Source organism: Mus caroli, unplaced genomic scaffold (assembly GCF_978045245.1).
Source record: "Mus caroli unplaced genomic scaffold, Mus_caroli_1 scaffold_13, whole genome shotgun sequence".
Classification (NCBI taxonomy): Eukaryota; Metazoa; Chordata; class Mammalia; order Rodentia; family Muridae; genus Mus; species Mus caroli.
The window spans coordinates 92388550-92410937 of record NW_028227268.1 but is presented as its reverse complement, the minus strand read 5'-3'; the positions used below and the strand labels follow the sequence as shown (position 1 = coordinate 92410937).

General features: G+C 38.2%; 1 protein-coding gene across 2 annotated transcripts in view; it reads left to right on the top strand.

The window, feature by feature from the left end:
- Nucleotides 1-22388, top strand: part of Psme4 (proteasome activator subunit 4) — a 105035-nt gene that overhangs the window by 71561 nt on the left and 11086 nt on the right. For both annotated transcript variants that reach the window (XM_021178408.3, XM_029483959.2), the window contains 9 exons: nt 1543-1668; nt 2193-2345; nt 4941-5045; nt 5481-5572; nt 7012-7143; nt 7514-7722; nt 10382-10467; nt 15428-15556; nt 19638-19793. In XM_021178408.3, the coding sequence (XP_021034067.1) occupies nt 1543-1668; nt 2193-2345; nt 4941-5045; nt 5481-5572; nt 7012-7143; nt 7514-7722; nt 10382-10467; nt 15428-15556; nt 19638-19793 (1188 nt within the window). The remainder of the gene's footprint in view (nt 1-1542; nt 1669-2192; nt 2346-4940; nt 5046-5480; nt 5573-7011; nt 7144-7513; nt 7723-10381; nt 10468-15427; nt 15557-19637; nt 19794-22388) is intronic.

Sequence of the window (22388 nt, the reverse complement as noted above, 5' to 3'; positions counted from 1 at the left end):
AGCATTCATTCCATTGTGGTTTTAATTGGATCTTGACTGCTGATTTAGCTCTATCTTAATCAAGTCCTTTTTTAAATGTTACTACTGTTCCATCACTCGGGTGCTAATTGACACCACATTAACATTTCCAAGGTTGCCCTTAAGTTACTACTGAATTCAACATCCCACTGAGTACTGCTCTATACAGTACTGCTGGCCGCTTGTGTTAGTTCTGGATGATACAAGACTCTTGAGCAAACATGACCAATTTAGGTTTCCACTGTGTATAAATCATGGCTTCTTGGGAAATAGGTGTTATTTTTTTTAAGGTTTATTTTTATTGTTTTTAATTATGTGTATCTGTGTATAGGTGTCTGCACCTGGGTGTAGGTGGGGGGCAAGAGGTATTAGTATTGGTTCCCCTTTGCATTGGGTAATGGGAACAAACTCAGGCCTTCAGGAAGAACACTGCCATTCTTACCACTGAGCCATCTCCCCAGGGCAGATAATCTAGATTTTAAAGACAAATATTTTACTTAAGTTGGGTATGGTAGAGAATGAGTGAGTGTAACTTCTGCACTCAAGGCTTTTAAGGGAGGACTGGTATTAATTCAAGACCAGTCTGGACTGTAGAACAAGACTGTCCATAATCAACTAAACAAAAGGAAGGAAAGGAAAAAAGCAAAACCACAAAAATGAAACAAAAATTTCTTCATCGAATATACTTCATTATCATTGTGCAAGTTAATTCACTTTAAAAAGCCAAGTTGGATTGGGACTCTATAAAAAGACCCAAGAGTCAGCTAATCTGGACCCTTGGGGGCTCCCAGAGGCTAAATCACCAACCAAAAAGCGTATACTGGCTAGACCTGCAAATATGTAGCAGATGTGCAGCTCAGTCTTCCTGCAGGTCCCCCAACAACTGGAGCAGGGGCTGTCTCTCTGACTCTGTTGCCTACCTGTGAATCCTCTTCCCCTAACTGGGCTGCCTTTTCCAGCCTCAGTGGGAGACGATGTGCCCAGTCCTTCAGTGACTTGATGTTCCAGGGTGGGTTGGTACCCAGAAAGGGGTGGGGGCCTTGGAGAAGAGAGGGCTTTGACTTAAATTGAATTAATCAATTAATTAATGGGAGGAACTAAGTGTATTTCAAGTTGATGTTTAAATTTCCAGATGTTCAACAATCTTTCTTAAAAGGTTGGTGTTATACAAAGATGGAAATGGTTTGGTAGAATTTGGTTTATACTTAGAAGGTTTTTATACATTGCACACAGCTGGCTCAAAAGTGTTAGTCCATAATACCAAACAGAACATTTTTTGGTTTTAATTCATATTGTGAAAAATGACATCCAAATCTGGGAAAGAAAAGGTAAAAACGTAAATATTTTTAGAGTTGCATTTTAGTTTTGCATCTAATTTCATTTATTATTTTTATTCTAGAAAGTACTATAGTTTCTATGGATATTGAAAATTCTCCAGAACAAAACTATCACTATAAGTCTTGTGCTCTTAAGTAGGTTTTAAACCTTGAACATTGTTCTTTTTTTTTTTTTCCATCTTTATAGGCAGAACAGATTATATATGATCGTTTTTCTGATCCTAAGTTTGTTGAGCAGTTAATCACATTTCTATCTTTAGAAGACAGAAAAGGAAGAGATAAGTTTAGTCCCCGGCGTTTCTGCCTATTTAAGGTAATTATGCTTGAAATAACCTTTTCATAAAATTTAGTGATTACCAGTTTATGGGCTTATAAGTAAATTTGGATTTACCTATTGTCTGCCTTAATCTAAAGTGGTACTGAAATTACATAGTTCATATTGCCATGGCTTACTTTTTGTTTGAGGTAACCTTTTAAATTATTGATGGTATTAAGCACCAGAAACAAAAACGTGTATTTTAATACCAATTTGCAATATTCTTACTATTGTAACTGACATTGTTAAAGAAGTTAAATTCTAGTGGAGAGAATAAATTACAACCTTAAATACTATAAATACAATAATGGGGGCTGGCGAGATGGGTCAGTGGTTAAGAGTACTGACTTCTCTTCCAGAGGTCCTGAGTTCAGTTCCCAGCGACTGCATGATGCCTCACAGCCATCTGTAATGGAATCTGATGGCCTCTTTATATATGGGTAAACAGTTACCCATATATAAAATAAATAAATCTTTTTTAAAAAGATAATACTGAATTAACCTTTTCTTTCTTTTTATAGGGTATATTTAGAAATTTTGATGATGCTTTTCTGCCTGTTCTGAAGCCCCATTTAGAACGTTTGGTTGCAGATTCTCATGAAAGTACCCAGAGATGTGTTGCAGAAATTATAGCTGGTTTAATCAGAGGTTCTAAGCATTGGACGTTTGAGAAGGTGATGTGATCAATAATTAGAGGGTTTTGTTTGCTTGTTTTGGGTTTTGTTGGTCATTTATTCAGGTCACATAAGTCATTCCAGGACTCGGAAAGCAGTGGCAGGGCCAGCCTGGGCTAGGTGAGTCCTTGTTTGAAGAAAAGGTAGAAGAGGTAGCAGTCCACATCACATTTGATATTGCTTCTTGAAATATGACAGGTTCAACTCCATGCAATGTGCCAAAAATGGAGCTTCGTGATATGGTGCGTGGTTCGTAGACTGTTTATTTAGCATGTACAAAGCCCTCTGTTAGGTCTTAATACTTAGGGACCTGGGCTTAAATTCCCAGCATTCTGCAGGTGAAGAGCAAGAAGACCAGAAGTTGAAAGTCATCCTCTTTTACATAGCAAGTTTGAGGTTAGCCAGGGATACAGGAAATACTCCTCCTCCTCCTCCTCCTCCTTCTCTTCCTCCTCCTCCTCTTCCTCCTCCTCCTCCTCCTCCTCCTTCTCTTCCTCCTCCTCCTCTTCCTCCTCCTCCTCCTCTTCCTCTTCCTCCTCCTCCTCCTCCTCCTCTTCTTCTTCTTCTTCCTCTCCTTCTTCTTCTTCTTCTTCTTCTTCTTCTTCTTCTTCTTCTTCTTCTTCTTCTTCTTCTTCTTCTTCTTCTTCTTCTTTTTAAGGAAAAAAGAAATGAAAACTGTCTGGGAATTGCCACACAAACCATATGTACACCAGTCTCAGTTAACCAAGAATAGTTTATTGAATGGATACCATAATATTGAACGTCCAGGACCACAAGAATTAAAAACTTAATTGTGGCACCATTCTGGTACCAGGGCAGGCTTTTTATAGGAAAAGCCAGGTTTTAAAGTTCAAAGGCAAGCAGTGAAGTGGTACAACATTTTTGACTAACTAGACAAAGTATTATCAGCTAACCTTTAAGCTTATTGCTCCTGAGTGAGGAAGAAGGGTGGTGGACAGATGGTGAACAGGTGAGTTTCAGAACATTGGGATAACAGGGTACAAGTGATTCAGCCATAACTTTTTGGCTTATTAATAATATACTCTTAGCCAGGCATGGTGGTGCACGCCTTTAATCCCAGCACTCAGGAGGCAGAGGCAGGCGGATTTCTGAGTTTGAGGCCAGCCTGGTCTACAGAGTGAGTTCCAGGACAGCCAGGGCTACACAGAGAAACCCTGTCTCAAAAAACCAAAATAATAATAATAATAATAATAATACACTCTTTAGTGTCAGCTATGAATAATTAATTCCTTCTGGGAAGTAGAGTCTGAGAACCTGAACTTAATTTTACTTTATGAGCAAAATGGAGACTGAGTACAAAATGGCTACTGCTATGTTAAAAGGAGCAGGCCTCAACAGCAACAATAGTTTTTCATGGTCTATAGGTAACATCCAGTTCATGGAAAGGAGTCAAGATACATCAATCAGGGTTAAATTCAAACAAAAAAACCAACAACAACAAAACAAAGCCAAAACAACCCTGGAAAGATGGCTCTTAGTAGTTAGAGTGTATACTGTTGAAGCACCCAGTTCAGTATCCAGCCAGCACCCACATTGGGCAGCTCACATCTGCCTGCTCCAGGGGAGCCAGTGCCCTATTCTGGGATCTGTATGCAATGTAATTCCATGTACCTATACATAGTATTAAAAAATAAACAAAATCTTTTTGTTGTTGTTATGTTTGTTTTCAGACAAGGTCTTACTATGTAGCTCTTGATGATCTGGTACACCAAGCTGGGTTCAAACTCACAGAGATCGATCTGCTGGACTCTGCTTCCTGAGTGCTAAGATTAAAGATACCACACCCAGCTTTAAAATAAATAAGAATCTTAAGAAAAACAAAACACAGAAAACATGTTTCTCTGAAAATGGAAGTTTCTACACATCACACACATCCTTGTCGTTCCTGTTAGTGGAGCTGCTATTGAATTAGCTCTTTACGAAAACACATTTAAAAAAAAAATCTTTCTCTGATACTTTTTAGCCCAAATACTACCTTCCTATTTGTCCTTTTAAACCAAAGTACATGGCTATGAAGTGTGGTTATTAAGTATGAATTTGTTAGAAAAGGATTGTCCAGTTTCCCCTTGAGATTAATCAACGTCTGTCTTTTCAAGATCACAGGGTGATTTGCATACTTATTGCAGTTTTGAAACCACAAATATGTTCAGTCCTTGATTATCATAACTTGAACTGAAGATCTTGCCTAAAGTGAATTCCTGTTTCATATCAGAAGACCAGTGCTTCCAACTAAGGTTCAATAGTGACATGAATGTGCATGGAAAATTTAAACTTTCCCTTTTGCCCAGTGTGATAGCTTTAGTTTTTTGTTTTTTGATTTTAAAAAGAACTTTTCTGTGTAGGATATATTTTATAAGGAGCCATACAAAGTTTTCCCTCCTTTTTGAATGATATTCTGAGAAAGAGATTGTATTATGTATACTTTGTATATGCTGTATGATATGAACTGTAACGTCGTGAGATCCCTCACTTGGGTGGTCTGTGAAGTCCTGTGCTGTGTGTGTGTGAGCATTTCTAGGAGGCTGTCTTCAGAATGCTGTAGACCACTAACGTTCCTGTGCTTGACTTTGGAAGGTGGAGAAGCTTTGGGAGCTCCTGTGCCCGCTGCTGAGAACAGCACTGTCCAACATGACAGTGGAGACATACAATGACTGGGGAACCTGTATAGCCACGTCCTGTGTAAGCACGTTTTCTGCTTTCAAAATGTGTCACATCCTGTGCCCCCTTTGATCTTGACAGTTTAGTTTGCTCATGCCTCTTTCTGGGGGCGTGGGGGGTACATAATTGAAGATGGTGCTTTCCAGCCTTCCTGGAAGCCTTTGAGTGTAGCTCTGCTTCTCATTCAGAAAATTTAGGAAATGTTTACACATAGTAAAAACCATGTTATAGTTATACAATGTTAATACCAAGTGTGCCCATTGATCGTGTGCTTTTAAGTTGTCCATTTTGCTAGCACTTTTCTCCCTTTTAATACAAGTAATGATAATTAAATTTGTATTTGACTCAGTTTTATTTTGGCTTGCCTTTTGCATACTTACTTGTAATATAACTGGGTCTGATTGAGATACAGAATTAGTCTTTTGCCTAATTTATTACTTTATATCTTCAACACAGGAAAGCAGAGATCCCCGGAAGCTGCACTGGCTTTTTGAGCTGCTCTTGGAGTCACCATTGAGTGGTGAAGGGGGGTCCTTTGTAGATGCATGGTAAGTAAAAAGAAAACCTGTATGGTTAACATTAAAGATTTTATGTTACCTAATGAATAAATGGAAATGAGTTACTAGGCATGGTGGTACACACCAGTAATTCCTGCAATAGGGGGGTTAGAGAGAATCATGAGTTTCAGGCCAGCCTGGGCTATATACCAAATTCCAGGCCAACCAGGATTAACTAGCATGAGCAAGTACTGAAACGAAACCAAAGCAAAAGAAAGACAGGAAATGGATTGTCCAAGTGCTAAATTAAATGATGAATTTCTTTTAACAGCTGTGGTGTTTTCATTTTGTAAGCAGTGTACCAGCTCCAACATAAGTCACCCAGCCTTCTGAGCTGTCACAGCTTTTGAGGGAATATAATAACTTCTTTGTCATAATCTTATTTTTCATATTTTCTTTTACCAAAACACAGAGAAGAGGGGCCGGAATATAGTTTAGTGGTCGTATACTGTATCACCACAGAAACAAGACAGATATAAAATAGAGTTTACTTAGCAGACTTTGTGAAGGTGGAGAAAAGCAGGAGCTATTAAAAATTATAATAAAGTGGCTGGGCAGTGGTGGCACACGCCTTTAATCCCAGCACTTGGGAATCAGAGGCAGGCGGATTTCTGAGTTCGAGGCCAGCCTGGTCTAGAAAGTGCAAAGGTCTAGGACAGCCAACAGGGCTATACAGAGAAACCCTGTCTCAAAAGAACCAAAAAAAAAAAAAAAAAAAAGTTTACAATAAAGTGGGACTGGAGATAGATATCCAAAGGTCCTGAGTTCAATTCCCAGCAACCAGATGGTGCCCGTCTTCTGTTATGTCTAAAAACAGCTACATTGTACTCATATAAATATAATAAACAAATATTTTTTAAAAATTATTATAAAGGTATGTTCATTAGTGAGAACACTTAAATTATTATTCTCAAAACATTAGGTCAGGTGCTTAGCAATATAGATTTTTGCCTGTAAGCCTAACAACTTGAGTGCAGTTCTTAGAACCCACATGGTGACCAAATGCTAAAAGGAGACATAGTCTGACACAGGCATGTTTTCTGACCTCCACCCTCATGCTATAGCATGTATGTGCCCCCAACCCTACTTCATATACACACATAATAAATGTTTAAAAGAAAGGTCAATGGATATTCTTTTACAAAACTTAATAGTAGTAAATATAGTACCACTAAAAATATATTTAAACATTTTGAATGTAGTAAATATAAGAAGTAGGTAAAAAATATAAAAAAATCGAAAAAGGGATGTGGATGGCAATCTTGCAGATGTTACTGTTGTGAATTGTTGATGGTGTACTTAGTGAGAAGATGCTGCTCGTGGTGATCCAAGAGAAAGCAGGAAAAGATTGAAATGTATTACAGGCATTGTTTATACTTTCAGCATAGAAAAGCAGTGTGTAATACAACGTCTCTGTCCTTTCATTGTAGCCGACTGTATGTGCTACAAGGTGGCCTTGCCCAGCAAGAGTGGAGAGTCCCTGAACTATTGCACAGACTTCTGAAGTACTTGGAACCAAAACTCACCCAGGTTTACAAAAATGTCAGAGAAAGAATAGGAAGGTATGTGTTGTTCTTCCTCTTGGTTTTATGTCTTGAGTCTTTGTAGCTAAGTTTTAATACTAACAGTACATACTTACTGGTCATGATCCCAGTGAGTGTGCAGTTGTCTTCCTCATGTTTTGATCATTATTATGTTTTGAAAAACAAGACATCGAATATGAATTAGGATCACTGTACTCAGAAGCCACCAATGAGCAGCCATCATACTACAGGGTTGCCCCTCAAAATTGTATGGCATATCTTACACTGGGAGCGATCAGAGACCCTCCCTGGGAATTATCTTTTGAAAAGTTTGGCTGAGCTGTAACTTTTGAACCTCAGTTTTAATTTTCATGTCAAACTCCCTACTCTTCTGTGTTTTATTTAACAGTGTGCTGACCTACATATTTATGATAGATGTTTCTTTGCCAAATACTGCTCCAACAACATCTCCTTGTATCCCTGAGTTTACTGCTCGAGTCCTAGAAAAACTGAAACCACTCACAGATGTGGATGAAGAAATTCAGAACCATGTTATGGAAGAAAATGGCATTGGTGAAGAAGATGAACGAACTCAGGGCATTAAACTCTTAAAAACCAGTGAGTTGTTAAAATTGGCAGAAATTCACTTGAAAACAGAGAGCTCTTTTTAGTTCATTTGAATGGTTTTCCCAACACACGTACTTCTTCTTATGATAAAACAATGTGTGTTTTCTAATTTTAATCTTTTCTGTTAGTTTGTTTGGGCTTGCTTTATTTGTTTGTTTGTTTGTTTGGGTTTTGAGATACTGTCTCACCAGGTAACTGTGTGTCGTGGAACTCACTGTGTAGGCTAGGCTGGCCTTGAACTCCCAAAGATACACCTTCCTCTGCCTCTACCTCTCAAGTGTACTACCATGCTTACATTTTTCTCCATTTTTTAAAATCATATTTTGCTGATTTTCATTTGTAGTTGTTTATATGTTCTTGCTATTATTTGTTAGGATTAAAAGCATGCATCACCACACCAGGCAATTTTTACTGTTTTTGAGTGTTCAGTTTAAAGGCTGTAAGTCCACAATCACCTATGTCCAGAATTCTCTTCATGGGAAGCTGAAAGTCTGCACTCATTTCACAGTAACTCTTTGTGTTCCCTTCCCTGTGCCTCACTCCTAATAGCCATCCTGTTACTTATGTTTCTAAAATTTGTTCTAGGTAGTTCTCAGTCAAATCGGATCATATTAGTTCTTTTATCTCTGGCATATTTCACTTGACAAAGTATTTTATGATTAATCTATTGTTTTAGTTAGAGCTTTTACTGACTACGGCTACTCTTATAAAAGAAAACATTTAACTGGGGATGGTTTACAGATTCAGATGTTTAGTCCATTATCATTATGGCGGGAAGCATGGCAGCATGCAGGCAGATATGATGCTGGAAGAGGAGAGTTCTACATCTGTATCCTGGAAGCAGCAGGAAGAGAGCAAGCCACTAGGTCTGACTTGAGCTGCTGAAACCTCAAAGCCTACCCTTCCTCTAGTGGCCACAGCTCCTAATAGTGCTCCCAGTGGACTAATCGGGGCCATTCTATTCAAAGCACCACATGTTGAACCATAAATAAGAAATTCATTTTTACTGCATTTTCTTTCTTTATCCATCTGTTGGTTGACATTTGAAATTTTACCACCTTTTTTCTATTTTGAAAAATGCCACTCTAATCATTAATTTAGTGTTGTGTTTTAGACAGGGTCTCACTATGTAGCTCTGACTATCTTGGAACTTTGCTTATATAGATCAGGCTAATTTTATCAATCAGCCTCTGCCTCTGAAGTGCTGGGTTTACTACTATGCCTGAGTTAACCACTAATATACTAAGTATCTATTAGGGTTCTGCTTTCAGTTTCTGTGTATATACCTAAGAGTAGACTCCTATGCTTACTCCTGGGGTGTGCTCAAGTATTGTTGTTCTCAGTGGCCACCTGTTTTACAGTCTTGCTATGAAATGCTATCCTCTATCCTTGTCTACTCTATACTTTTTGTTTTCTGTATAGGGTCTTCCTCCTTTTCCTCACTTATCCTAATGGGTTTGAAAAGTTGTAATTTGTCTTGTGTTTACCTGATGACAAATGATGTTTACCATCTTTTTATGTGCTTAATCGGTCATTTGTCTACTTTCTTTGGAGAAAGATTTTTACCCCCTTTGAGTCAGTGTTTCTGTATGTGGTTCTGGCTATCTTGGAACCATGTATGGTTTTGCACTCAGAGATCCTCAGCCTCTGTCTCTTAATGTGCCATCATATCTGTTTTTTCTCCATTTTTAAAAATCATGTATTTTGTTGATTTTGAGTTATAGTTGTTTATATGTTCTTGCTATTATTGCATTATTAAGTAAATAACTTATAAATATTTTCTGCCATGAATATATGTTCTCTCTTGTTCACTATTCCTTCCCCTACCCTACCTTCCAAATGTTGGTTTTGTTATTATTGTTTCTTTGGTTTGGTTTGGTATTCCCCAACCCGCTGCCCCCCATAGGATCTTTCTCTGTTGGGCTTGCCCTCTGCCTCCTTAGTGCCAGATTTGCTGTTGTGTTTGGCTGACTTGGGGTTTTTGGTTTTTGGTTTTTGTTTTTTTTTTATAAATCTTTCTAAAATACACTTTGGGCTCATCTTTAGGTCCTTAGTCTACCTTCAGTTACTTTGAAAATGACTGTAACGTCAGAATCGAGTGTAATTGCTTAGAATGTGGACAATGACTTTTCCCAGCACTGCTTGTTGAAAACTGTTTTTTATTGCATTGCTTGGTGCTCCTGATCAGCACACGTTGTGAGGATTTATTTCTGCATTTTGTTGTGCTCTATTAGTTTGTGGTCATGCCTTCATGTCAGTGCTGTACTGTTGATTTCTTTGGATTTGTAGTAAGTTTTTAAAATCACCAAGTGTGAGTCTTAGAGTTTTCAAGATATTCTGGCTACTCAGTATCTTTTAGTAGCTAATTTTTTTTTTTTTAATTATAAGCTACTTGGTCATTATTTTAGCTACCTCAGAATTCTTGGCTAGTTTGAAATATATTAAAAGTTCTTGGCAGGCTATTATAATTCGTAGATTTTTTTTTCTTCCCTAGTACCCTCAATTACTTGATTACCATGGGTTTTATTAAGCTGCTAATGCATCAGTCTGACTTGAGATACTGTAACTGTTGGGGACATTAGAATTGCATCATTCTTCATGCTCCCTAATTGTATATCTTGGCTGATTCTGTGTGTTTATTTCCATATAGTATTGAAATGGCTTATGGCAAGTGCAGGAAGATCTTTTTCTACAGCAGTCAAAGAGCAACTTCAGCTTCTGCCTTTGTTCTTTAAGGTAAGACTGTAAGTTGAAGTAAAAAAAATATGTTCCCTCTAACCATCATTCAGTGGTTGATGTGTTGGACCTACAGAGTGAGTTCCTGCCTCAAAATCTAAAAGTTTGCATATTTTTTATCCTGATGTTTTCCTAATCCACTCTTAAAGCAATCCATATTATTCAAGATAGGGAAAGATATTTTCCATATTTTTATGCACTAGTTGAATTTTGATTTCATCTGAAGATAAATTGTCACAGAAAATTCTTCAGTGATAGTAGTTAACATTGAAAATATGTTGCAGATTTGCATATAATATTTAATTACTGTTAACTTTTATATATACATATATATAAAACAATTATTTTAATGAATGATATATTGCTGCGAAGAGACACCATGATCATGGCAGCTCTTATAAAAGAAAACATTAGGGTTTGTTTATAGTTTCAGAAGTTTATTCCATTATCCTCATGGTAGGGAGCATGGCAGCATACAGGCAGACATGATAGCTAAGAGTTTTACTTCTGGATCTGCAGAAAGGAGAGAGAACCGCTGGGCCTGGCTTGGGCTTCTGAGACCTCAAAACCTACCCCTAGTAATGTTTCCTCCATAAGCCCATACCTACTCCAACAAGACCACACCACCTAACCTAAGTAGTACCACTCCCTGAGAACCAGGTATTTAAATATATGAGTCTAGGTGGGACATTTCCATTCAAACCACCACAATGTGAGAGTACAACAGATATATAAAAGGTCTTTTTCTTCTCTTTTTTTAAATACAGAATCCTATGTAGCCCAGGCTTGTTTCAGACTTGCTGTGTAGCAGAAAGTGACCTTGAACTGCTGAACCTCCTGTCTCCCACTCCTAAATGTTGAGATTACTGGCATGAGCCACCACACAAAAGTTTTGCAGACCAAGCTCCTCACATTGCTATTAGCAAAGACCAGGAGTTCAGATTAAAAAAAATAGTATGCTAATCTATTGGATTCTAAACCAAGTGAAAAAGCCTGCCTGTGCAAAGTGTTTAGTGAATGTGTCAGGCATGTGGAGAACACTAAAAATGGTCAATATGTGGTTTAATCATTTGCCCTCTCACTGTGTTCTTTTTCATTCATCAACATCTTCTATATAACATGTATTTTACACTTGCATGTTGTGTTTGTTTTTTAATAAATTACCAGATATGGTACATTAACACTTTTATTTAAAAGGTTCACCCTAGAGCTATCGCAATGGCTCAGTGGTACCTGCTGTCAAACTTAAAAGCCTGAAATTAATTCTTAGAACCCATGTAATGGAAGAAGAGAATACATATCTGTAAGTTATTATCCTCTGACACACAAATTTAACATAAAGTGAAACCATATAAAGCAGTTTCATACCCATCAAAATCAAGACATTCTTAAGGTTAGGTATGTTGGCACATGCCTTGAATCCCCAGCATTTGAGAGATTGGGGGGAGGATATATTTCAAAGCCAGCGTGGGCTACAGAGTGAATTCCTGTCTCAAAAATTAGCATACTTTTTCTATTCTGGTATATTTTTTAAACCCACTCTTACAGCAATCAATAGTCCTGGTACTGGAACATGGAGATTCTTTCATTTTTTAATTTGTAAGAAGTGTGTATGTGTATGAATATTTTGTATGCATGCTTGATGCATTTAAAGTTCAGAAGAGGGTGTAAGATCCCTTGGGATTGGAGCTACAGGCGGTTGTGGGTTGCTTGCTGTCTGGGCGATGGGAACCCAAGCCAGGTACTCTAGGAGAGCCACTAGTGCTCTTAGCCACCTTCTACCTCTCCAGCCTAGTCTTCCATTTGATTAAGGTTCTTTAAGTTCAAGTATTAGAAATCTACTGATTGGTAAGGTAGTAAATTAATATTACCAGAAAATATCCAGGTGGTTTACACACTATACTGGCTATTTTTGTGTCAACTTGACACAGCTGGAGTTATCACAGAGAAAGGAGCTTCAGTTGAGGAAATGCCTCCATGAGATCCAACTGTAAGGCATTTTCTCAATTAGTGATCAAGGGGGAAAGGCCCCTTGTGGGTGGGACCATCCCTGGGCTGGTAGTCTTGGGTTCTATAAGAGTAGGCTGAGCAAGCCAGGGGAGGCAAGCCAGTAAAGAACATCCCTCCATGGCCTCTGCATCGGCTCCTGCTTTCTGACCTGCTTGAGTTCCAGTCCTGACTTCCTTTGGTGATGAACAGCAGTATGGAAGTGTAAGCCGAATAAACCCTTTCCTCCCCAACTTGCTTCTTGGTCATGATGTTTGTGCAGGAATAGAAACCCTGACTAAGACACACACAAAGGAAAAACTTGAAGAGATGAGTAGGAGCCATAACTCCAAGGTTCAGGATTACAGAAAAGAATAGGATTCTACTCCAGGGCATTGCTCCCTGGGGTCTTTTCAAGATCTGCATGCCCAAATCTAAGGTTATAATACACCAAGTAAGCACTGATCCTTTGCGTCTCTTGAACCTAGGATCTCTTGATTGACAGCCCTCCAGAATGCAAGAGGATGATGCTCAAAAAGGAAATTGGTGTGTCTGCAGTAGCAGGAATTGGCATTGATGTGCACGTATTTATATGCATTAAACTATCTTTATCTTTTACATGTTAGGGAAAAATCAAATCACCTGATTTTTATGATTTTTTTCATTTTTATTCTCAAAACATTAAGGATACTTAATTATTATTAATTAAGGATTCACAGGAAGTTACAAAGTAAATCAATAAATTTTATGGTACTTTTCACTTCATTTCCTCTAACACTAAAGGTATTCCACAACTGTAGTATAGTATCAAAATTAGGAACCTGACATTGATCTGTGTACATACTACATAATTCTGTGTCATTGTATCACCTGTACAGATTCATGTTATATGTACTGCAACAAAACTAGAACAGTTTAATTACCATGACAGTTTTTTTTTAAGATTTATTTATTTTGTACACTGTAGCTGTCCTCAGACATACCAGAAGAAGGCATTGGATCCCATTATGGATCACTGTGAGCCATATGTGGTTGCTGGAAATTGAACTCAGGACCTCTGGAGCCATCTCTCTATCCCTGTCTATGAAAGTCTCCTAATTAACACCTGTTCACACACTTCTCCCACCCCATCCGCCAAGATGGGCTTTTTGTGTGTGTGGCCCTGGCTGTCACAGAACTCACACTGTTGACCAGGCTGGCCTTGAACTCACAGAGATCTACCTAATTCTGCCTGTTGAGTGCTGGGATTAAAGGTATATGTGTACCACCATTGTCTGCCTAAAATATATATATATATATTTTTGTCTGCATATATGTGTGCATGACTTGTGCCCACAAAGTAAGTAGGATTGTTGAATGCCCTGGAACTGGAGTTACAAATAACTGCATTGTGGATGCTAGGAATCAAACCTGGCTATTCTGCAAGAGCAGCAAGTGCTCGTAACCACTGAGCCATATATTCAGCCCCTCTTTTAAATTTTGCCATTAGAGATTTAAAGATGGGGCTGATGAGATGGCTCAGCACCCAGCCTAATGACCTGAGTTCAAAACTCAAATGGTGGAGGAGAGAATTAACTCCTGTAAAAAATTTGTCCTCTGACCTCCACAGCCTGCATAAATACATGCACACCTACTCTTGTCAATCAAACAATTATAAATCTAAACAGAAAATATCAGTATAAGCTTTTTCTATCTTTAAAGAATGTGTTTATTTCCCAGCTTTCTCAACCTAAAAGACTTAGGAAGAAGTCCTCACAGAGTGGTAACAGTATTCATTGTACCCTGACTTCAGTTTCTCAGTAACAGTTCCTATGAAAACCAGGGCTTCTTGGAGAAAAAAGAAACATCTAAGATAAATGAGCTCATTGTGGCTTATCATATCTGAAATCCAGGCACCAATTTGAGTTTAATTAACGAATATCACTTTAAAGAGTGCTACATTAATACAAAGTCATCAAATTAATGGGTTTATAATAATAAAAGTACCCTTTAATTATTTAAGAAAATAATTGTTCACCATTGAAGTATAGGAACTCAATATTCTAAACAAGCAAAAAACTTTCATATATAAAATGTTCTGGATAGCAGTGAAGATCATGAGCTATAGTAGTACCACTCTGTAGATTTCTCCTTTATGGCGGACTGTTGCATAAGAAAAAATACAGTGGACAAAAAACACATAACAATTCTTATGTTGTGTTCAATATTACATGTTAGTAAAATGAAACCTAGATTCACTGGCCAGAGTACGGGACTTCCTGCAACCAAACTACACTATCAAGTAGATAGAATCAGGAGAGACCACGAGTCAGGAAATTACTAAAGGAGACCTAAGTTTCTTTCTCCAAATGTTAAAAATCGGACAGCAAGGAATTTTCAGAGATTTAGAAACACAGCATCATATGATTGTTAGGATATTGGGTAAGCCCAGAATATCTGCTATGACAATGTGCCAATGCTGCTGAGGGGGAAGCTTATGCACTATAGAGTTTTTGTGGGTTTTTTTTTTTTTTTTTTTGAGGCAGAGTTTCATCATATATCGATGGTTGGCCTGGAACTCACTAAGTAGACCAGGCTTCAGACTCACAGAGACCTGAGTACTAGGGTTTAGAACTAGCTACTGTCAAGTATTTTTTATTGTGAGTGTAACAATGTTTCATGTATGGTGATATCATTCTAGATTATATATTTTAGTTGATAGGGACAGCAGGAAGCAAAAATAAAACAAGATTATCCATGAGTATATCATTGTTTAAGAAGTGATTGAATTATACGGTGTTCATTGTATTTTTATGTATATATTTGCAATTTCCCATATAAGTTGTTACAAGTAAAAATGTGATTTTGTTTTACGTCTCTTTAGTCGTGATTGGTCTCAGATTAACTGTAACCCAGGCTGGCCTCCTAGGTGCTGGGATTTCTGTCATGTAGGATGTAGTATGTGGTAACCATTTAGTTTTGTTTTGTTTTATAGATCGCTCCAGTGGAAAATGACAATAGTTATGATGAACTGAAAAGAGATGCAAAGCTCTGTTTGTCACTAATGTCTCAGGGGTTGCTCTACCCTCAACAAGTGCCTTTGATACTTCAGGTGCTAAGCCAGGTAAATACATGGCTACAGTGTTTACATCTTCTGTCTAGCCTTGCTTTGACACTCTCAGTATTTCACAACGAACTGTAGATATACAACACCTGATTTTTGTGCCTGTTTTTTTTTTTCTTTTGAGATAGAGTCAGTATGTAGCCCTAACTGGCCCAGAATTCACCAGATAGAGCAGGCTGGCCTGTAACTCACAAACATCCACCTGCTTCTGCCTCCCAAGTGCTAGGATCAAACATGTGGTATCAAACGTGTGATATTGTACCAGGCCTCTGAATTTTGTTCAAGTTTTTTTTAATAGATATGTTGATTGAAAAACAACAACAACCAAAACAAAAAACAAAAACCAGCCCTTTATTTATACCTGGTTCAGCTGCCAAATTCTATAAAAGTAACTTGTATTCACCTGATACAATTGTCATTTCAGATGCTTACTGCCTCTGTCTGCTAACTTAGGTCTAGTCGTAGAAGCTTCTAGCCTCTGTGAAATCTAAGCCTAGAATGTTTTCAGCCTCTGAGACTTAATGCTCAATAAGTTCATGCCTTCCTAATTCTTTCTGGTCACTGGCTGGCTGGTTCAACTCAGCTGTTTTGACTTAAAACTCTTCTCCAACCTGACTGATTCAATCTGGCTTCTCTCCGATTCTCCTGAATTTCTGTGCTTGGCCTCATACTAAGTTGGGCAGTCTGTTCTAATCTTCTGGCTCCTTCTCATTTTCTTTCTCAATCTGTCTTCATCTGTGTCTAGTTTGTTCTCTCTCTTCAACCTCTCTCTGCACAAACTGTTCCAGTAAAGCTACCTCTTTGAGCTCCTATCTCTTTTGTCACTTCTCTTTCCTCTCTTCTCTCCAGAGTTGGACATATTCTATTCTGTCAAATCTTTCTCTGTTTTGTCACTTTGTCTGCCACTCAGTTAAACATCACTTACCCCCCAAAAAAAGAAGCTTCCTTCTACATACTAACTTTTTCTTCATTGTTTGAAATTAAAGGTGTGTTTCTGTATTCCGGCCAGATGTATTAAAGGTGTATGCAACTAGGAACAGGTTTTTCCAGGAAACAGCGCAATCTCAGGGTTCAGAGTATGATAATATCCTGCAACAAACTTCTTTGAATTTGAGCAAGTTCAAGAGAAATAAGTGTTAAAATGTATTAATACCAGGTGTTGATGAAGAAAGGAGCTGACGTTCTCTTTTTGCCATTTTCCTTCCTTGTCTGTGACAGATACTTACAGTGGTTCAGGTACTGGGACTGCATTGCAATACGGTCACACAGCAGAGCCAGTCATGCACACTACAGAAAAAGTAGGGCTGTTCTTTCAGTTTTCACTGAAAAATATTTCCCAACAATAGAAAATGATATTTTAGGGGCATGGTGTTTAGTCATTCTATTTTTATTCAATTGTTGCATAGAATTTGTTGGAAAACAATGATTGACCACAGCTTCTTATTTCTACCTTGTTCCCAAGTGAGAGACAAACAAGCAGTTATAGTGACTAGAGAATCTATGAGACCTACCAGTATTCCTTTAGGAATTAGATGAAGAAGAATACTTCTTCCTGGTTGGGAGGGGGGCTGAGAATTCGTTCTGTAAGGGCTATCAGTAGATGGGCAATAATTGTGTATCTGTACATACTGTATTGGCATCTCCTTTTGTACATAATTGCTCTTCAGCTGATTTTGCAGATCTTGGGTTGGAGGCAGACAGACCTGAATTCAAAGCATTATTAACTTGTATTTTACTTACTTGTATGACTTCTGGAGACTCTTTAATCTTTCCACCGATCAGTTTCCTCAAGAAGTTGGAACTTCTTTCACTTGATCTCAAGGAGTCCCTTTAATCGTTCACTTTTCTACTTCCTGTCCTTATGTCCTTCCTGTTCATTTGCTGTCTTCTCTTTTTCTCCCTCCTTTCCTTTCTCTTTCCCACTCTTCAAATATTTTTGAAGTACCTTACATATTCAATGACAGGCAGTAAAGCAATAAATATAGTTCCAGTTGTCTTACAGATCACTGCCTAGACTGCCATTGTATTTAAAAGAGTGTTGTCTCTTCCCTTAATTTTTTTTTTATTCTACCCTGTGTTAAATAAATACTAAGGCTAACTAGAATTTTAAATTTTTTTTTCATTTTTGAAATTATAATTACACTGTTTTTCTCTTCCCTTTTATCCCAGTAAATTGACCATATAACAACCCTCCTTACTCTCTTTTAAATTTATGACCTCTTTTTTTTTTTTTTTTTTTTTTTTTGCCTATGTATGTGTGTGTCCAGGCTCTGAGCTAACCATTTATTGTAAATTTTATATACTTTTGTTGTTGTTGTTGTTGTTGTTTTCATTCCTCTCCCCCAACTCGTCCCTTATCTTCTCTACCTAATTTCACATCCCTCCCTCCCACAAAACAAAAACCAAAAATTATAACAAGCACAAGATATACCAAACTAAAATTGAAACAAAAGCCTATCCCCCCCCCCAAAAAAAAAGAAGGGTTCCATTTTGTGTTGGTCAATTACTCCTGACACTCTATTAGGGAAAACTGATTTTCTTTTTCCCGGTAGGCATCAACTATTGATAGCATCTTGGTTAGGGGTGAGTCTATGTGCCCACCTCCCCTTTTCCATGTTGGGACTTTGTCTGGTTTGAACACCTGCACGACCTGTGCATGCTGTCACAACATTCTTTCTGAATTCATACATGCATCAGTCCTATTGGGTCTGGAAGATTCCATTTCCTTGGAACCATTTACTATCTCTCTTAAAATCTTCCCACCTCTTCTGTACAAATCCCTGAGTACTGGGGATAGGAGCTTGATTTAAAAAAAAAAAAAAGTCTCATTTAGGACTAGGTGCTCCAAAATCGCTCACTTTCTGCACATTGTCCAGTGGTGGGTCTGTGATCCACTGCAAGGAGAAGCTTCTCTGATGAGAACTGAGCAATGCACTGATCCATGGATATAGCTTTAACATTAGGATTCATTTTATTCTTGTTCCTTTAACAGAGTAATAGTAGGTTTTCCCTTAGGGCCTATGCCTGTCTTGTCTATTCTTCAGGTTAGGTAAGGGACTAGGCAAGGAAAAGCAAATAGGATGTGGTACTATAAAGAGATAAAAGGGAAGCCAGACTAGGAGGATTAAATTGGGAGGGGGTGTGGGGGTCAGGTAAAAAAGGGACTGTGGGAAGAGACAACTAAAGTCCTTTTGAAAAGCCATATGAAAACCTATCATTGTAGAAGCTTTCTAAAATATTTGCACATATGTAAGTATTTAAATGGAGTCACCATATATGATGAAGGAGACAATCCCCCAGCTAGATGTGCAATCAGTTAAAACCTTCAGTGCCAGGAATGAGTTAGAACTTACTAAGTTGTTGGCCAAAAGGATTTATAGACACCTCCCCCTAAGTCATGATAAGCTATTGCCAAAACTATTGGCCCATCTCCACAATCTGGTGTGAAAGTACTCTTGCTGAAGACCCCACTTCTGCCAGCAAACATGGAGAAATAGGTCCGTTTTTTAACTAGAAACTAGAATCTGACCGTTTTTTAACCCTACTGACCAATGTTGATTGTACTTGGAAGGTACTCTGCATTCTCCCAGAGGAGGAAGTCATCATCCATACCACCCACTACAAACCCTGAGACCTATCCCAGGGACCTGCCTGCGAGATACACTGAGGCAGTAGTGACACAGATGCGATGGGAGGAACCAACCATTGTTTATTTAAGTCCTGCTCCATGGGATGGAATCCATACTTGACATTAATAGTTCATATTCTTTTTTGTTGTTCATGCCCTCCCTACTATTATGGGAAGTAAAATAATGTATGATACTTCGAGGATTCAGTTGTCTCTCCCAAGAGAATATTTTGGATTTTACCAGTATTTTTCCTTCCCACTACAGAACACTGAGGCATTCTGATGAACTTGACGAGGCTTCTTGTTGCTTAGAAGGAAGTAGAAGATAAAGCTTATTTCAGCTATACCTGTGAAAGTAGAGTCAAGTTCAAATATCGTATTGCTTGTATGTAATGTCATTGTCATCTCATTTACTTGTCAGTTCTATCATATATACTCATTTCTCATTCACAGACAGCAAGAAGCAGTTCTTGGCATGCAAGATATACAGTGCTGACCTACCTCCAGACCATGGTATTTTATAACCTCTTTATTTTCCTAAACAATGAAGATGCAGTTAAAGACATCAGATGGCTGATTATATGCCTTTTGGAGGATGAACAGTTAGAGGTAAAATTTAAGTTAGAACAAATGGAAATTCAGTTACCTTTAAAAATGTATGATTATGAGGTTGACGCAGGAGCATTTCCATAAGTTCAAGCCCAGCCTTGACTACAGAGTACAGTTCATGAGATGTGTTTTATTTAAATAGTCTTTAATTTTATTTTAGTATACTTATCTGTGTGAATAGTCATAATTTGCTGTAATGTAGATAAAAACTATTGGATGTGTTCTTGATGTGTCTTCTCACAGCTGCTTAGCACATCACTTATAAACCTCAGGGGGGGAGGGTTGCCTATAAAATGGGAAGTTGTAAGTATTCTTTTTCTTCCTTTTTCCCTTTTAATTGAAAATAGATTATTTTCTCATACTCATTATGGTTTCCCTTCCCTCTACTCTTCCCATTTCCTCCTCACTTCTTTTCCCCTCTGGATCCACTCCCATTCTGTCCCATTAGGAAAGAACAGGCTGCTAAGAGATAACAACCAAACATAATAAGACAAAACAAAAGCCATCACATCAAGTCTGGACAAGGAAAACCAACAGAAGAAAAAGAGTCCCAAGAGCAGGCACAAGAATCAGACCCAGCTGTTCACACACTCAAGAGTTACATAAAAATACTGAGCTAATAGCTGTAATATTAATGCATAGGACCTGGTGGTGACTCTTGTATACTTGGTGCTTGCTGCTTCAGTCTCTGTGAGTTCTTAGGAGCCTTGCTTAGTTGATTTGGAGGTCTTTTCTCTAAAGGTCCTTCATCTCTTCTGACTCTTACACTCTTCCCACCTCCTCTTCAGTGGAATTTTCTGAGTTCTGAAGGGAGGGATTTGATGAAGACATCCCATTTAGAGCTGTGTGCTATAAGGCCTGTCTCTTCTCTCCCACCTTTTTCCCCCATCTCCTTTCCTCCCTCCCTTCCCTTCCCCTCCTCTCTCTCTCTCTCTCTCTCTTTCTCTCTCTCTCTCTCTCTCTCTCTCTCTCTCTCTCTCTCTCTCTCAGTACTGGCTGGCTGTGGGTCTCTACATCTTTGGATGTATCTGCTGTTGGAGGAAGCTTCTCTGGTGAAAACTTAGGATGCCAGTGCATTGCTTAGTAATGAGTGTAACTTCGTAATGAGTATCTATGATTATAGCAGAATATCATTAGGAGTCATTTTGCTGTTTGTTTGTTTTAACCAAGAGTGTTTGGTTTTACCCTAGGTCTCTGAGTTAGCTAGTCTGGTTCTTAGTCACCCAAACAGTGTTGAGTATGGCTTCCATCTCATAGAGTGGGCCTTAAGTCAAAGCAGAAATTGGTTTTTTTACACCCACATGTTTTGTGCTACCATTGCCCTGCCATATCCTGCAGGTAGGACAGATTGTACCAAAGGTTTTTTGATTGGGTTGGTGTTTCTCCTTTGGTAGCCTATAGAGTACTTTCCCACACTTAAGACAGCAGAATGTAAGAGTGAAGATTCTTAAGGGACTAGTTGAAATGTACCTGAAGGCATACTAAAGAGCATAATGCAGTATTATCCAGTAAACTTAAAATGTGACCACTACCCTTACCTCTACTAGAGGTTTTAGCTATCTTTTGTACCAAAAGATAATCTTTTAACTCAATTCGCCCAATATAAGAAAAGCAAGCTGCAATAAATAAATAAAAAGATACACTTGACCTTGGCAGGTGAGATTAGGCACATTTAGTATGGTACAGCCTTAGACTATAAATGACCTTGGGAAAAGGAAATATACAAACTTTTATAAAAATATTACTTACTTTACAGACTTTAAAACTCATTTGTAGTAGAGAACTTTCTGTGTTTATGAATCTGTTTCTAAGTACTGAAAACAGATTTCTCTATAGGAAAGTGGGATGGCGGTTTCTCCTCTTCCCTAATAAGCCTGGCCAGCTTTTCTTGTGTTCAGAAAACAAATATTATCCAGACCTAAGGGTACTGAGAGACTGCTAAAAACACATTCAGTGAAAATACTTACATTTCTTGTACTTCTTAGAAACGAAAGGAATAAACATGGAAAAGTGGAAATTCAGAAATAACATTTCCAAGCCCCAGTTTCAGAGTATTAATCAGCTTTCTTTGACTATAACAATATCTGAAGATAGTACTGCAGCAAGACAAAGGTTTATGTATTTCAAATTTAATTTTAGAGGGTTCAGTCCTAACAGATTGACCTGGTTGCTTGCAGGCGTATGGTAAAGCAGTATAACATGATAGGATGTGGTGGAGCAAAGCCACTCATCTTCTGTCCAAAAAAGTAGAAAAGAGACTTTCTCCACTGTCCCCTGAGAGCATGTGTTCAGCCTCTTCAGCTCTACCCCTTCCAGGTAGCAGCACCAAGCTGAAGAATAAGCCTCTAACACATAGACTTTAGATGTAACATCCAATCTATAACAATACTGTGTGATAAAAATTTGCTATCATAGAGCTGGGCCTGGTAGTGTATGCCTTTAATCCCACCACTTTGCTTTGCAAACAATCAAATTTCTGTAAGTTCAAGGCTACATATTGAGACCCTATCTCAAAGAAAATTGTCATGGTCTGGGAGGTGGCTTAGCAAATAAAGGAACTTACTGACAAGCCTGACACCCTGAGCTTAATTCTGA